The 15,791-nt window shown below is 44.3% G+C and overlaps 1 protein-coding gene across 1 annotated transcript in view; it reads left to right on the top strand.

The window, feature by feature from the left end:
* LOC111973426 (protein FAM184A-like) overlaps positions 1-15,791 on the top strand; it is a 158,782-nt gene that overhangs the window by 95,983 nt on the left and 47,008 nt on the right. Inside the window, 3 exon segments of the mRNA XM_024000792.2 lie at positions 1,664-1,799; positions 6,351-6,532; positions 7,971-8,156. Coding sequence (XP_023856560.2) covers positions 1,664-1,799; positions 6,351-6,532; positions 7,971-8,156 — 504 coding nt within the window.

Genomic DNA, 15,791 nt, shown 5'->3' on the forward strand with positions numbered 1-15,791 from the left:
TGATGTTGTATTATTACGGTAATCTTTCGTTTAGCCCAGAAAGCATTTAATACAGGTAACTGCCAAAATAAAGGAAATGCCAACATAGTGCCTTTATAGGGCGTTGGGCCAACATGAACAGATTCAATGCCCCTTGGCATAGATTCTACAAGTGTCTGGAACTCTGTTGGAGGGATTCGACTCCATTCTTCCACAAGAAATTCCATCATTTGGTGTTTTCTTGTGGGTGGTGGAAAACGCTATCTCAGGCGCCGCACCAGAATGTCCTATAAGTATTCAGTTAAGTTGAGCTCTGTTGACTGAGACACACACGCTCTTTAAACTACCTTTGCTCCTTTGAAACCCCTCTTTCAAAGTCACTGAGATCTCTTCTAGCCATGGTAGCCAAAATAATGGGCAACTTTCTATACTTGACCCTAAGCATGATGGGATTTGAATTGCTTAATTCATTCAGGAAGTGTTTCCTTTTTTGGGGCAATTACCTGAGTGATAATCCTGAAAATCCCAGTATGATTTAATTGTAATTTAATAATACTGGTTACTAAAGATATTCCCTTTCAGTAAACCAAAGACCTAGTCCCCGTAACATGTATTGGTGGGTCTTTGTTAGCTAGCTAATTTATCAGACTGTGTTATATGGATAGCTCCCAGGAGCCCATCCAGTCAGTTTAGTATGAGATGGGTGCCTACTGCTTACCAGGAAGGCAGGTGTGACACGATGATATCAGCCATGCCACCACAATTGGATTTTTCATTAAGAGAAACAAAACAAACTGAGAGAGCGATTAAAGCATGTCCTCTCTCCCTAAACAGCTCATTACACACACCTGCACCTGCTCATCAGGGAAATCACACCCTACGGACCAATCAGAAAAGGAAATCACACCATACTAGACAATCAAATTGCATCCCCTGTTTCACTCACTTCCAGATGTTTATTTTACTGTAGCTACATGTTGTGTCCCTCTACAAAGAATGCAGACGTAATTTAGGCCTAGTGAATGGCAGACAATTTGGAGAAAGAAAGCCGGGCTGTAAAAGTAGTCTACATTTGTCTCTTAAGATACTCCATCTTATCATCAAATAGATTTTGGGCAAGACTTCTGTGGTTAACACCCAGATATTCCGTTAGTGAAATAGATTCTTGCTTGAGGAAATGTAGTCCCTTAATCTATTAATTTAAAGGACATCAACTCCTCCATACAGATTTTTCAGATAAAAAAAAAAAAAAACTAGTCAAGATATTTATTAGAACACCACTTGCAGATGGGCTTTATTCCCATGGGAAATGTAAAGCTAAGTGTCTATTTCATGGCCAATCCGATGTATTATTTCTTAAGTAACAGTCCTTGAGAGCAGTAGACAACATGCACTATGCTGTAAARGCTGTCCAATTAAGAATGAAAAGTGGTTATTCTCTCTACATCTCTACAGAGAGTGAAAATGCAGGAATTAAATAAGAGAGTGATGGTGATAAGAGAGAAGGAGAAAGAAAGAGAGAACGTTAAGTGATAATTAGAGAGTATGAGTGAGTGAGTCATATATACTGTTTCATTGTTTAGGGAGAGTGAATGTGTAGCACAGTGACTTGGCCCTGTGCTACAGTAGGTGTGTCTGTGCCTCGGTAGTGTAGGCTAACCTGTGCTCTGTGTCTGTGCTCCAGGACTTGAGCAAACAGCTGGACGAGGTGACGCAGGATGCCGAGATKGTGGAGATCCGACAGAAGGAAGCCGAGTGCGAGCTGGAGGCCACCAGAGATCGTGTGCAGCAGCAGGCCACAGAGATCCTCCTCAAAGCCAGTGAGTTAGCATGCCACCCTCCTCCCCACCTCCTCTCTATTAAGGTTCTTAACCTAGCGGTAAACGCTGCACTCTCCTTCTCTTCCCCTCGTCTCTCTTTACCCCCTCCTCCCTCTGTTATTGGCAGTTTACACCGTACTGCACTTTCTCCCTCCTCTTTCTCTTTTCTTTTCCTATGCATCCTCTTCTCCTCCTTCATCCTCTCTCTGTTACAACCCACAGTACTACACTACCTGAAAAACACAAGTGAATAGTGGCCTACTGCACTCTTGGTCCTACATGATTCCCACCAATATTGAAGTATCAGTATCTCAGCAAGTCATGAAATAATGTGAAATAATGTTGGTTCAAATTGACCAGCCTTTGCCTCCCGAGTGGCGCAGCGGTCTAAGGCACTACAGATCCGGGTTCGATCCCGGGCTGTGTCACAGCCGGCCGCGACCGGGAGACCCATGAGGCGGCYCACAGTTTGCCCAGCGTCGTCCGGGTTAGGAGAGYGTTTGGCCGGGCCGGGATGTCCTTGTCCCATCGCGCTCTAGCGACTCCTGTGGTGGGCCGGGCMCATGCACGCTGACACGGTCACCAGGTGTACAGTATGGTGTTTCCTCCGACACATTGGTGTGGCTGGCTTCCGGGTTAAGCGAGCTGAAACAGTGCGGGAGTTGCAGCGATGGTACAAGACTGTAACTACGTGTACTATGTATTTTTGTAAATAACAGCTGCTGCACGATATCTAAGGAAGTCTCGAGCAATTGCTCGCCTGAGGTAGAGTATCTCATGATAAACTATTTTTCGTAGCTGTTTACGTACCACCACAGTCAGAGGCTGGCACTAAGACAGCATTGAATGAGCTGTATTCTGCCATAAGCAAACAAGAAAACGTTAACCCAGAGGCGGTAGCTGGGGACGTTAATGCAGGGACACTTAAATCCGTTTTACCAAATTTCTATCAGCATGTTAAATGTGCAACAAGAGGGGGAAAAAAACTCTGGACCACCTTTACTCCACACACAGAGATGCATACAAAGRTCTCCCTCGCCCTCCATTTGGCAAATCTGACCATAATTTTATCCTCCTGATTCCTGCTTAGAGGCAAAAATGAAAGCAGGAAGCACCAGTGACWKMATCAATATAAAAGTGGTCAGATGAAGCAGATGCTAAGCTACAGGACTGTTTTGCTAGCACAGACTGGAATATGTTCCGGGATTCCTCCGATGGCATTGAGGAGTACACCACATCAGTCATTGGCTTCATCAATAAGTGCATCGACGACGTCGTCCCCACAGTGACCGTACGTACATACCCCAACCAGAAGCCGTGGATTACAGGCAACATCCGCACTGAGCTCAAGGCTAGAGCTGCCGCTTTCAAGGAGCGGGACTCTAACCTGGAAGCTTATAAGAAATCCCGCTATGCCCTCCGACGAACCATCAAACAGGCAAAGTTTCAATACAGGACTAAGATTGAATCGTACTACACCGGCTCTGACGCTCATTGGATGTGGTGGGGCTTGCAAACCATTACAGACTACAAAGGGAAGCACAGCCGAGAGCTGCCCAGTGCTACGAGCCTACCAGACGAGCTAAACTACTTCTATGCTCGCTTCGAGGCAAATAACACTGAAACKTGCATGAGAGCACCAGCTGTTCTGGAAGACTGTGCGATCACGCTCTCCGAAGCCGATGTGAGTAAGACCTTTAAACAGGTCAACATTCACAAGGCCACCAGGCCAGACGGATTWCCAGGACGTGTACTGCAAACATGCACTGACCAACTGGCAAGTGTCTTCACTGACATTTTCAACCTCTCCCTGTCCGAGTCTGTAATACCAACATGTTTTAAGCAGACCACCATAGTGCCTGTGCCCAAGAACACTAAGGTAACCTGCCTAAACGTCTACTGACCCGTAGCACTCACGTCTGTAGCCACGAAGTGCTTCGAAAGGCTGGTCATGGCTCACAACAACACCATTATCCCAGGAACCCTAGACCCACTCCAATTTGCATACCGCCCCAACAGATCCACAGATGATGCACCTCTATTYCACTCCACACTGCCCTTTCTCACCTGGACAAAAGGAACACCTATGTGAGAATGCTATTCATTGACTACAGCTCAGCGTTCAACACCATAGTACCCTCAAAGCTCATCAATAAGCTAAGGACCCTGGGACTAAACACCTCCCTCTGCAACTGGATCCTGGACTTCCTGACGGGCCGCCCCCCAGGTGGTAAGGGTAGATAACAACACATCTGCCACGCTGATCCTCAACTCAGGGGTGCGTGCTCAGTCCCCTCCTGTACTCCCTGTTCACTCATGACTGCATGGCCAGGCACGATTCCAACACCATCATTAAGTTTGCCAATAACACAACAGTGGTAGGCCTGATCACCGACAACGACGAGACAGCCTATAGGGAGGAAATCAGAGGCCTGGCTGTGTGGTGCCAGGACAACAACCTCTCCCTCAACGTGATCAAGACAAAGGAGATTAATTGTGGACTACAGGAAAAAGAGGACCGAGCACGCCCCCATTCTCATCGACGGGTCTGCAGTGGAGTAGGTTGAGAGCTTCAAGTTCCTTGGTGTCCACATCACCAACAGACTAACATGGTCCAAGCACACCAAGACAGTCATGAAGAGGGCAATGACAAAACCTATTTCCCCTCAGGAGACTGAAAAGATTTGGCATGGGTCCTCAGATCCTCAAAAGGTTCTACTGCTGCACCATCGAGAGCCTCCTGACTGGTTGCATCACTGCCTGGTATGGCAACTGCTCGGCCTCCGACCGCAAGGCACTACAGAGGGTAGTGCATACAGCCCAGTACATACCAGTCCTCTATACCAGTCGGTGTCTATAGGACCTCTATACCAGTCGGTGTCAGAGGAAGGCCCTAAAAATTGTCAAAGACTCCAGCCACCCAAGTCATAAACTGTTCTCTCTACTACCGCACGGCAAGCAGGACCGGAGCGCCAAGTCTGGGTCCAAGAGGCTTCTAAACAGCTTCTACCCCAAGACATAAGACTCCTGAACACCTAATCAAATGACTACCCAGACTATTTGCATTGCCCCCCCTCTTTTAGTCTCGCTATTGTTATTTTACTGCTGCTCTTTAATTACTTGTTGCTTTTATTTCTTATTCTATCTGTATTTTTTTAACTGCATTGTTGGTTAGGGGCTCYTAAGTAAGCATTTCACTGTACACCTGTTGTATTCGGCGCATGTGTCTAATAACATTTGATTTGATTTGATTTGGATATCACGAAAATGTACAAATATATATATATATATATATATAAACATAATATAAATATAAAATAATATAATTAAATAAGTAAAATAAAAATGTGCAGCCTTTGCACAAGCTTGCATCTGTTCTTTTCAGAAAATAAAAAAAGTATCTTTGGTTTTATGCCCCTCTGAAATTAAACAGGTGCACAGGAAACCTATGTAGGCTTCCGTCTGTCTATTCACAATAATTATTATCTGTCATGCGGCTCTCTTTCTTCTACTGGTATGATACATTGCCCATGGATGGTAGAATAAACGAGAACCCACAGAGGTGTTTTATTCACTCTGGAAGTAGGTAGCTCCAGCTCCAGCTAGCATACCTGTTGACAGGAGATTGGGCTATGTTTGCATCCCTGTTGTGCTGTTAGTGAGCATTTCTCCTTTTCCCAGGTAACCTTCCACCTGACAGGTGTGATATATCAAGAATCTGATTAAACAGTTGGGGACAATAAAAGGCCACTCTAAAATGTGCAGTTTTGTTACACAACACAATGCCACAGACGTTCAATTGGCATACTGACTGCAGAAATGTCCACSAGAGCTGTGACCAGAGAATTGAATGTTCATTTCTCTACCATAAGCTGCCTCCGATATTGTTTTGAGAATTTGGCAGGACATCCAACCTGCCTCACAACCGCAGACCATGTGTATGGCGTTGTGTGGGCGAGCGGTTTGCTGATGTCACCGTTGTGAACAGAGTGCCCCATGGTGTTGGTGGGGTTATGGTATGGGCAGGCATAAGCTACGGACAACGAAACACAATTACATTTTATCGATGGCAATTTGAATGCACAAAATTACKGTGACGAGATCCTGAGGCCCATTGTGAGGCCCATTTTTTTTTTAAAGGTATCTGTGACCAACAGATGCATATCTATCAAATCAAATCAAATTGTATTTGTCACATACACATGGTTAGCAGATGTTAATGCGAGTGTAGCGAAATGCTTGTGCTTCTAGTTCCGACAATGCAGTAATAACCAACAAGTAATCTAACCTAACAATTCCACAACTACTACCTTATACACACAAGTGTAAAGGGATAAAGGATATGAATATATTCCTAGAATATATTCCTAGTCATGAGAAATCCATATATTAGGGCCTAAAAAAATCATTTCATTTGACTCATATGAACTGTAACTCAGTGAAATCTTTGAAATTGTTGCATGTTGCGTCTATATTTTTGTCCAGTATAATAACAATGTCTGGCTGGACTGTTTCTCATTCTCTCTCTCTCTCCATCTCCCTCCTTGCCAGGTCACATTGGCAGCCTGCAGGCCACTCAGATGACCCACGAGGCAGCCATCCGGGACCTGGAGTCTGAGAAGTCTCGTCTGAAGGACAAGGTGATCCGTCTAGAGGAGGAACGCGGGGCCCTCCAGAACAAGACCCACGCACTAGACGACAGGCAGAGGCAACAGATTCTATCCCTGGAGAAGGTGAGACTTCAGTGTGGTGGTGGAAACTATATATCTGCCTCTCTGGATCCTTGAGTTGTTTGAGGACAGACTGTTTTTCTGCACCAGCTCTTCCAATAAGGAAATAGCTGTTGCAGTGCCTAAATCCACTCCTCCATGTTTAATTCACAAAACTCAACATCTTGGAAAGAGAAGTTACTAGACAAAAAAATTGCGCTTTTGTTAACGTTTAGCTGAGTACTTTGATTTAGCAAAGACTAAGTTTTTGGTATAAATAGACATCAATTTTGCATCACAGTTTGCTTCATTATATCTCAGCTATTAGCCATTTCTTCCAATATAGTCACCATTTTGCTCTAAGCCATGCTTTCTGGTTGTAAAATAGCATTTAACTTAAATTATTGATGTTAGAGTACACAACAACCCAAAAATATTTTACGACTAAGAATTTAGCTTGCTCCTTGGAAAGTCCCCCTTGCTCTCAGGAGTTACAGATCCCTGAAATTTGCATTGCCTCTGAACACACAAAATGCTGCTGAGCGAGTCAAATTTGAACAACCTTTTAAAAAGAACGTCCAAAAAGGTCACATTATTTACGAACCGTAGCTCAGAAGACAAACTGTAGTTCCGCTGTAAATGTCAAGCAAGATTTATATCCCATTCTGCATTTTCATTATGGTAAAATGCACAGTTGAATCTTTCACCATATGCCGTTCTGAATATGTAATATGCACTCAAGACAGGGAGAGTGTGATGTTGACATTGGTGTGTCTTAATGACAATTCCCCCCAGTCACTTTCACTGCAATGCTGTAGCCTGAAAAAGTGAGAGCGATGTTCTCACCTCTCCAGTTCCCAGGAAATCGCTGTCCTGTTTCACATTACCATAGCCTTGAGTTAGGTGTTACTATGACAACTTGATGGGAACGGAGTTGTGAGTACATTTTTCAGATCCACTGGGCGGCTGGCATTCTGAGATCTCTCTCTCTCTCTCTCTCTCTCTCTCTCTCTCTCTCTCTCTCTCTCTCTCTCTCTCTCTCTCTCTCTCTCTCTCTCNTTGATGTGTAACTGTGGTTTTGTATGAGTATTTATTGTGTGGTGGGCTCCCAGACCCAATAAAGATTATTTCAAACTCAAACTCTCTCTCTCTCTCTCTCTCTCTCTCTCTCTCTCTCTCTCTCTCGTGTCAGAGTGCATATGAAGCATCTTTAAGCTGTCACCTTTTTGCCACAACAACACACCGACAGAAGCAAGACTGAAAAGCGGAACAGCCGTTCATGTGTTACCTGTGTGTGACTGACTCAAATAGATGCTCACTCAAATTACCAAGGGAATGTAAATAAGACCGTAATGAGCTTAGCATTCTGCTCACAGCTGGTTTTAATTCAACTAGAATCAAGCGTCTTAGATAAACACATTTGGTTGACAGTCACGGTGTTGTCTCTGTGTTGTTCCATCAGACTCTACGGGAGGAGAAGCAGGTGTATGAGAAAGAGATGGTGAACATGCGTGCCAAATACGAGGACGACGCCGCCCACTTCAAAGAGTCACAGACCCGGGCGCTGGAGGAGCTGTCGAAGAAACACCGGACCACTCTGGAGAACACACAGACTACTGCCGAGAAGGAGAAGAGCCGGCTACTGGCCGTGAGTTACACACACACACACACACACATAACCTCCAGTAACACAACACTGTACCTACGCAACACACACACACACTGCGGTGAAACCGCAGCTACACACTGCTGCAATGGGATGGGCTGAACATACACAGCAGTACACTGCATCTATGATCATTTCACCTCCAAGCCATGTTTTGCTATGATTTGGCTACAGTAATAGATTCTGCAATTGACATTACAACCACCCTAATGAACAAGTTACACCGGATCCAACAGCAAGACTAAAACAGCAAGACTCATGTGTTGTCTCTCTTGTCGTGATGTGTGTTTTTTCCTAGCCCCGCGGGAGGCCTTTTGGTAGGCCATCATTGTAAATAAGAATTTGTTCTTAACTGACTTGCCTAGTGAAATAAATAAAAACTAAAGAACAACAGTTGAAACAAAGATTAGACACTAATTGAATGTGGGGATAAGAGAAAGGTCTATTCTGAGTCGGGCCTGCTCCATACCCTCCTATTAGAAAAGAGTCAAGACCAATTTTGTGGACTCGAGTCACATGACTTGGGTCGAGTCTGACTCAAGTCACAAATTTGATGACTTGTGACTCGACTTAAAAGAAAAGAACTTGAGACTTGGAGCCTCAAGACTCGGGACTCGACTTTGACTTGAGGCTGATGACTTGAAATTATCTGGCCAGGTTTTGTAATGTTGTGTCACTCATTTTGTGGCACAGAGTCTACGTGGATTACTCTCCACGCAGCCAGAGACAGTAGCCACAGCATCTCCCTTGCAAAAAAAAGCCTGCAAAAGATTGGCTAGTGAAACGTACACTCGGCACTCTGATTGGACCAGCAACACAGGTCGGGTGGTGTTCTAGCGAACAGATTGCTGATTTGCTGTACAGTTATAGGATAGGGTACAGCGCAAACGTCAAATTATAGGGAGAGAGGATTGACATAATAAATAAATATTCTGCTCCAAAAATTGTTTGGTGATCAAGCACATGAACTGTGTACTTTTCAAGCTCATCAGCAATGGGCAACAGTTACTTGCATAGGCCTACTGGTATTTTGGTATGTACCAATTGCTTGAAATTGGTAATTTACTTATGAAGCTTGCATTTGGAATTTGTTTCAAATGAATTATTACTGAGGCGAAGACGCACCATACTGTAGGCACGGCTCTTCAGTTGCTCTCTCCAAATTCCCGCCGGTGGAGAGTGCTTTTTCACTCCTGTTGAAATGTTTGCTCTTGCTCTCACACGTTTGAATGCATAGGTCCTATGTGGTAAATCTATATTACATCTAATACTACAATAATTGCTAGCGTTTCATCATTCCATCCCCGTACCGTTTATTGCAACACGTAGGCGTTTCGTGTTTGATAGGCCAACGATACATTTTCATTTAACCAACCACTTCTTACCCTCTGGGAGCGATGTTTATTGTGCCCGTTTACAAGACTCATGAGGTAGAATATCTGTTGATTTCATTCAATGTATGGTTTCCTTTATTCATATTTTCCGGGGTTATGTCGGAGTTCCATGTGTCTCTGTCGTACTGGTTGTGCGTATTAGGAGAGCGCGCCTCGGTGCGCATYGGAATAGGCTACGTGGCCTGCGTTCCACGCTTCGGAGACAGAATGTTGAATAAGCGATAATGATTGTTCCACGTAAGCACGGGTGTTGAAATATCATTAATAGTCATGAAGTCTGATTAAGACGAATGTAGCAATGTATGTGGGAAATMACCTTTTACATTGTAGAACCAGTTTATTAGTTGTAATTGCCAATTGGGTAATTGTTTGGTCCTGAAAGAGCTCCTGTTAGACAGGTTCCATTTGGTTTCTCAAGGGGAGGCTGGACAGTCTTGCCCTCTACCTGTGTCTGTTCAGATAGGACAGGTGGATATTGCCTGTGTATATTTGGTAAGTCTACTTGTATGTTTTGTGTGATATGGCACTTTCACCATTGGATCACCAAGACCTGTAAATAAATCTACGCTCTGAGCACATCAACCTGCCTTGCCTTCTGCTGATGTCACGGATGATACAAGACCGCTATTTTACAATGGGCTTATCAAAATGTCTTGTAGATAAAATAATGGTCTGTCTGGTAGCCTCAATAAATAGACAAAGATTTGTAGTCAAACAAATCGTTGCACTCGACTTGACTTGAAAGCGCGTGACTCGACTTGACTCGCTCTTAGTATGCACGACTTGGACTTGACTCGAGCCTTGACCCGTTCTACTTGAGACTCGACTTGAACCTCGGACCTTGTGACTTGAGAGTTTCTTGTGACTTGAATAATAGTGACTTGGTCCCACCTCTGGTTTCAAGTAGGTGTTAATCAATCACACAGACTGATTGCTGCTGGAACCACTGGAGAGAAAGAGAAAGAGTGGGGGAGAGAGASTCATTACAATGGGCAGAACAGCCTCGCTTCCCTTCAAGCCCCTCCATGTCATTTGCATGCATGAATTCCAGGCTTCGCTTCTCTGATTTGGTTCTGCAGCTTGGCTGCCACTTGTCAAGGCAATCCCACGAGTGTTGAAAACAGCTCTGTGCTGGTGTAGCTTTGAGTATCCTCAAGTGCTGCCTGCCATACACACAGAACAGAAAGACTGTTATTATGGATGGCTAGTGGTTTGAAATCACATGGAAACAGATTGGTTATAATGGTTGACAACAGCCCCATCAAAAACCTTTCCTATTTCCTTGCTGTCTGACAGCAGTAATGTGTGCTTGTCGCTAGTCTCCCTCAGCTTTTAGGGCCGTGTTTTGCTCAGATCTAGGTCTTCCTCTCTTTCCATCCCATCTCTATATGAGAGCCCAGTGCTATCAGTCTCTGTATCCCAGGCTGGAGGATGGGTCTCTGTATCCCAGGCTGTGTCTCTGTATCCCAGGCTGTGTCTCTGTATCCCAGGATGGGACTCTGTATCCCAGGCTGTGTCTGTGTATCCCAGGCTGTGTCTCTGTATCACAGGCTGTGTCTCTGTATCCCAAGCTGTGTCTCTGTATCTCAGGCTGTGTCTCTGTATCCCAGGCTGTGTTTCTGTATCCCAAGCTGTGTTTCTGTATCCCAGGCTGTGTTTCTGTATCCCAGGCTGTGTATTTGTATCCCAGGCTGGGACTCTGTATCCCAGGCTGGGACTCTGTATCCCAGGCTGGGACTCTGTATCCCAGGCTGGAGGCTGGGACTCTGTATCCCAGGCTGTGTCTCTGTATCCCAAGCTGTGACTCTGTATCCCAAGCTGTGTCTCTGTATCCCAAGCTGTGTCTCTGTATCCCAGGCTGTGTCTCTGTATCCCAGGCTGTGTCTCTGTATCCCAGGCTGGAGGATGTGTCTCTGTATCCCAGGCTGTGTCTCTGTATCCAGGCTGGGACTCTGTATCCCAGGCTGTGTCTTTGTATCCCAGGCTGGGACTCTGTATCCCAGGCTGTGTCTCTCGTATCCAAGGCTGTGTCTTGTATCCCGGCTGTGTCTCTGTATCCCAGGCTGGGACTCTGTATCCCAGGCTGTGGTCTCTGTATCCCAGGCTGTGTCTTTGTATCCCAGGCTGGAGGATGGGCCTCTGTATCCCGCTGGAGGATGGGCCTCTGTATCCCAGGCTGGAGGATGGGTCTCTGTATCCAGGCTGGAGGATGGGTCTCTGTATCCAGGCTGTGTGGCTCTGTATCCCAGGCTGGGACTCTGTATCCCAGGCTGGGACTCTGTATCCCAGGCTGGGACTCTGTATCCCAGGCTGTGTCTAGGGTTGGGTGGTATCAATACCGTCATACTGTTTCTGTACCATACTGAGGTATACTGTATTACCAGAAGTGCAGACAACGGGCGCTATAACATTTTTGTTGTTGTTGTAGTTTTTATTAGGCAACAGGGATGTTGAATGTCTCTGCAGTAACCAAGAATCTTGATCTTGACATCTAGCCACTTAGCTAGCAAGTTAGCAAACCAGATGCATAACTGGAGCCCTGAGCTGGATTGAATTTATTTGACACATCTTACGTTTCTTATAGTTATACTTAACTTCTATTTATAAAACAGTGGTGTAGCATGCATCCCAACTTATTGAACATACTTTGACTACCCCGGTGTACTGTATAAACAGTATATCACCCAAGCCTAGCTGTGTCTCTATCTCAGGCTCGTCTCTGTATCCCAGGAGGTGTCTCTATATCTCTCTCTCTATATATATACAGTTGAAGTCGGAGGTTTACATACATCTTAGCCAAATACATTTAAACTCCATTTTTCACAATTCCTGACACTTAATCCTAGTAAAAATGTCCTGTCTTAGGTCAGTTAGGATCACCACTTTATTTTAAGAATGTGAAATATCAGAATAATAGTAGAGAGAATTATTTATTTCAGCTTTCAGCTCTTTTATCACATTCCCAGTGGGTTTGAAGTTTACATACACTCAATTAGTATTTGGTAGCTTTGCCTATAAATTGTTTAACTTGGGTCAAACGTTAGCCTTCCACAAGCTTCCCACAATAAGTTGGGTGAATTTTGGCCCATTCCTCCTGACAGAGCTGGTGTAACTGAGTCAGGTTTGTAGGCCTCCTTGCTCGCACACACTTGTTCAGTTCTGCCCACAAATTTTCTATTGGATTGAGGTCAGGGCTTTGTGATGGCCACTCCAATACCTTGACTTTGCTGTCCTTAAGCCATTTTGCCACAACTTTGGAAGTATGCTTGGGGTCATTGTCCATTTGGAAGACCCATTTGCTACCAAGCTTTAACTTCTTATGGCTGCAGGGGCAGTATTGAGTAGCTTGGATGAAAGGTGCACAGAGGTGCCCAGAGTAAACGGCCTGCTCCTCCGTCATAGTTGCTAATATATGCATATTATTATTAGTATTGGATAGAAAACACTCTGAAGTTTCTAAAACTGTTTGAATGTCAGTGAGTATAACAGAACTCATATGGCAGGAAAAAACATGAGAAGTTCCACTTCCTGTTTGGATTTTTTCTGAGGCTGGTAGATTTTCAGCCAAGTTCCCATTGAAATTACAGCGGGATATGGATGAGTATTCACTTCCTATGGCTTCCACTAGATGTCAACAGTCAATAGAACATTGTCTGATGACTCTAATGTGAAGGGGGGCCGAAGGAGACAGGAATTAGTCACCACTGCCACGAGGTGACCACGCGCGTTCACGTGAGAGGCAGCTCCGTTCCATCGCTCAACTGAAGTCAATGTAATTCTCCGGTTGGAACGTTATTCAAGATGTATGTTAACAACATTCTTAAGATTGATTCAATACATCGTTTGACATGTTTCTACTGACTGTTACGGAACTTTTGGACATTTCGTCACGTTATAGTGGACGCGCTTTGTGACTTTGGAATTGTTTACCAAACGTGCTAACCAAAGTAGCTAATTGGACATAAATAACGGACATTATCGAACAAATCAAGCATTTATTGTGGACCTGGGATTCCTAGGACTGCATTCTGATGAAGTTCATCAAAGGTAAGGAAACATTTATCATGTCTTTTCTGGTTTCTGTTGACTCCAACATGGCGGCTAATTTTACTATTGTTCTGAGCTCCGTCTCAGATTATTGCATGGTTTGCTTTTTCCGTAAYGTTTTTTTTAAATCTGACATAGCGGTTGCATTAAGGAGAGGTATATCTATAATTCCATGTCTATAACTTGTATTATCATCTACATTTATGATGAGTATTTCTGTTGAAACGATGTGGCTATGCACTATCACTGGATGTTTTTTGAACTAGTGAATGTAACGCGCCAATGTAAACTCAGATTTTTTTATATAAATATGAACTTTATCAAACAAAACATGCATGTATTGTGTAACATGAAGTCCTATGATTGTCATCTGATGAAGATCATCAAAGGTTAGTGATTCATTTTAGCTATATTTCTGCTTTTTGTGACTGCAATCTTTCGCTGGAAAAATGGCTGTGCTTATTGTGGTTTGGTGTGACCTAACATAATCGTTTGTAGTGCTTTCGCTGAAATGCATATTTGACATCGGACACTTTGGTGGGATTAACAACAAGATTACCTTTAAAATGGTATAAGACACATGTATGTCTGAGGAATTTTAATTATGAGATTTCTGTTTTTTAAATTTGGCGCCCTGCACTTTCACTGGCTGTTGTCATATCATCCCGTTAGCGGGATTGCAGCCATAAAAAGTTAACTTCCTGACTGATGTCTTGAGATGTTGCTTCAATATCTCCACATAATTTTCCTACCTCATGATGCCATCTATTTTGTGGAGTGCACCAGCCCCTCCTGCAGCAAAGCACACCCACAACATGATGCTGCCACCCCCGTGCTTCACGGTTGGTATGGTGTTCTTCGGCTTGCAAGCATCCCCCTTTTTCCTCCAAACATAACAATGGTCATTATGGCCAACAGTTCTATTTTTGTTTCATCAGACCAGAGGACATTTCTCCAAAAAGTACGATCTTTGTCCCCATGTGCAGTTGCAAACCACGTCTGGCTTTTTTATGGCGGTTTGGAACATTCTTCCTTGCTGAGCGGTATAGGACTTGTGTCGATATAGGACTTGTTTTACTGTGGATATAGATACTTTTGTACCTGTTTCCTCCAGCATCTTCACAAGGTCCTTTGCTGTTGTTCTGGGATTGATTTGCACTTTTCGCACCAAAGTACGTTCATCTCTAGGAGACAGAACGCATCTCCTTCCTGAGCGGTAAGACGGCTGCGTGGTCCCATGGTGTTTATACTTGCGTACTATTGTTTGATGAACGTGTTACCTTCAGGCATTTGGAAATTGCTCCCAAGGATAAACCAGACTTGTGGAGGTGTACAATTTTGTTCCTGAGGTCTTGGCTGATTTCTTTTGATTTCCCATGATGTCAAGCAAAGAGGCACTGAGTTTAAAGGTAGGCTTGAAATACATACAAAAATACAGGTACACCTCCAATTGACTCAAATGATGTCAGTTAGCCTATCAGAAGCTTCTAACGCCATGACATCATTTTCTGGAATTTTCCAAGCTGTTTAAAGGCACAGTGCCAACTTAGTGTATGTAAACGTCTGACCCACTGGAATTGTGATACAGTGAATTATAAGTGAAATAATCTGTCTGTAAACAATTGTTGGAAAAATTACTTGTGTCATGCACAAAGTAGATGTCCTAACCGACTTGCCAAAACTATAGTTTGTTAACAAGAAATTTGTGGAGTGGTTGAAAAACAAGTTTTAATGACTCCAACCTTAGTGTATGTAAACTTCTGACTTCAACTGTATATATCTTAGGCTGTGTCTGTGTCTCAGTCCAGACTATTCTCTGTGTGTGTCAGGGTCCAGAGCTCTGCTGCCTCAGCTTCAGTCCCGCAGGCGGACAGGGGGGCGGCAGAGCAGGGAGTGTGTTTGTATCTGGCCTAGCACCCACGCCTCATTTACCACTACAATGAGAACTCATCTCCCCACCCCGCCCGCGCTTTGCTCTGCCCAACCACTCAGACCCACACAGCACCAGGACCTACCTCAGCCTGGGCCGAGGTGTTGGAGACTGCTGACATGCACCCTCCACATCCATTCTGCACCTCACRACAGAAAACCCCGCTCTTACTCCATGAAATACTGAGAAGCGTTTCTATCTGCTTGAAAACATCTGCCACACTGAKATGACTAAACTGTCTGTTTT

Source organism: Salvelinus sp. IW2-2015, linkage group LG14 (genome assembly GCF_002910315.2).
Source record: "Salvelinus sp. IW2-2015 linkage group LG14, ASM291031v2, whole genome shotgun sequence".
Classification (NCBI taxonomy): Eukaryota; Metazoa; Chordata; class Actinopteri; order Salmoniformes; family Salmonidae; genus Salvelinus; species Salvelinus sp. IW2-2015.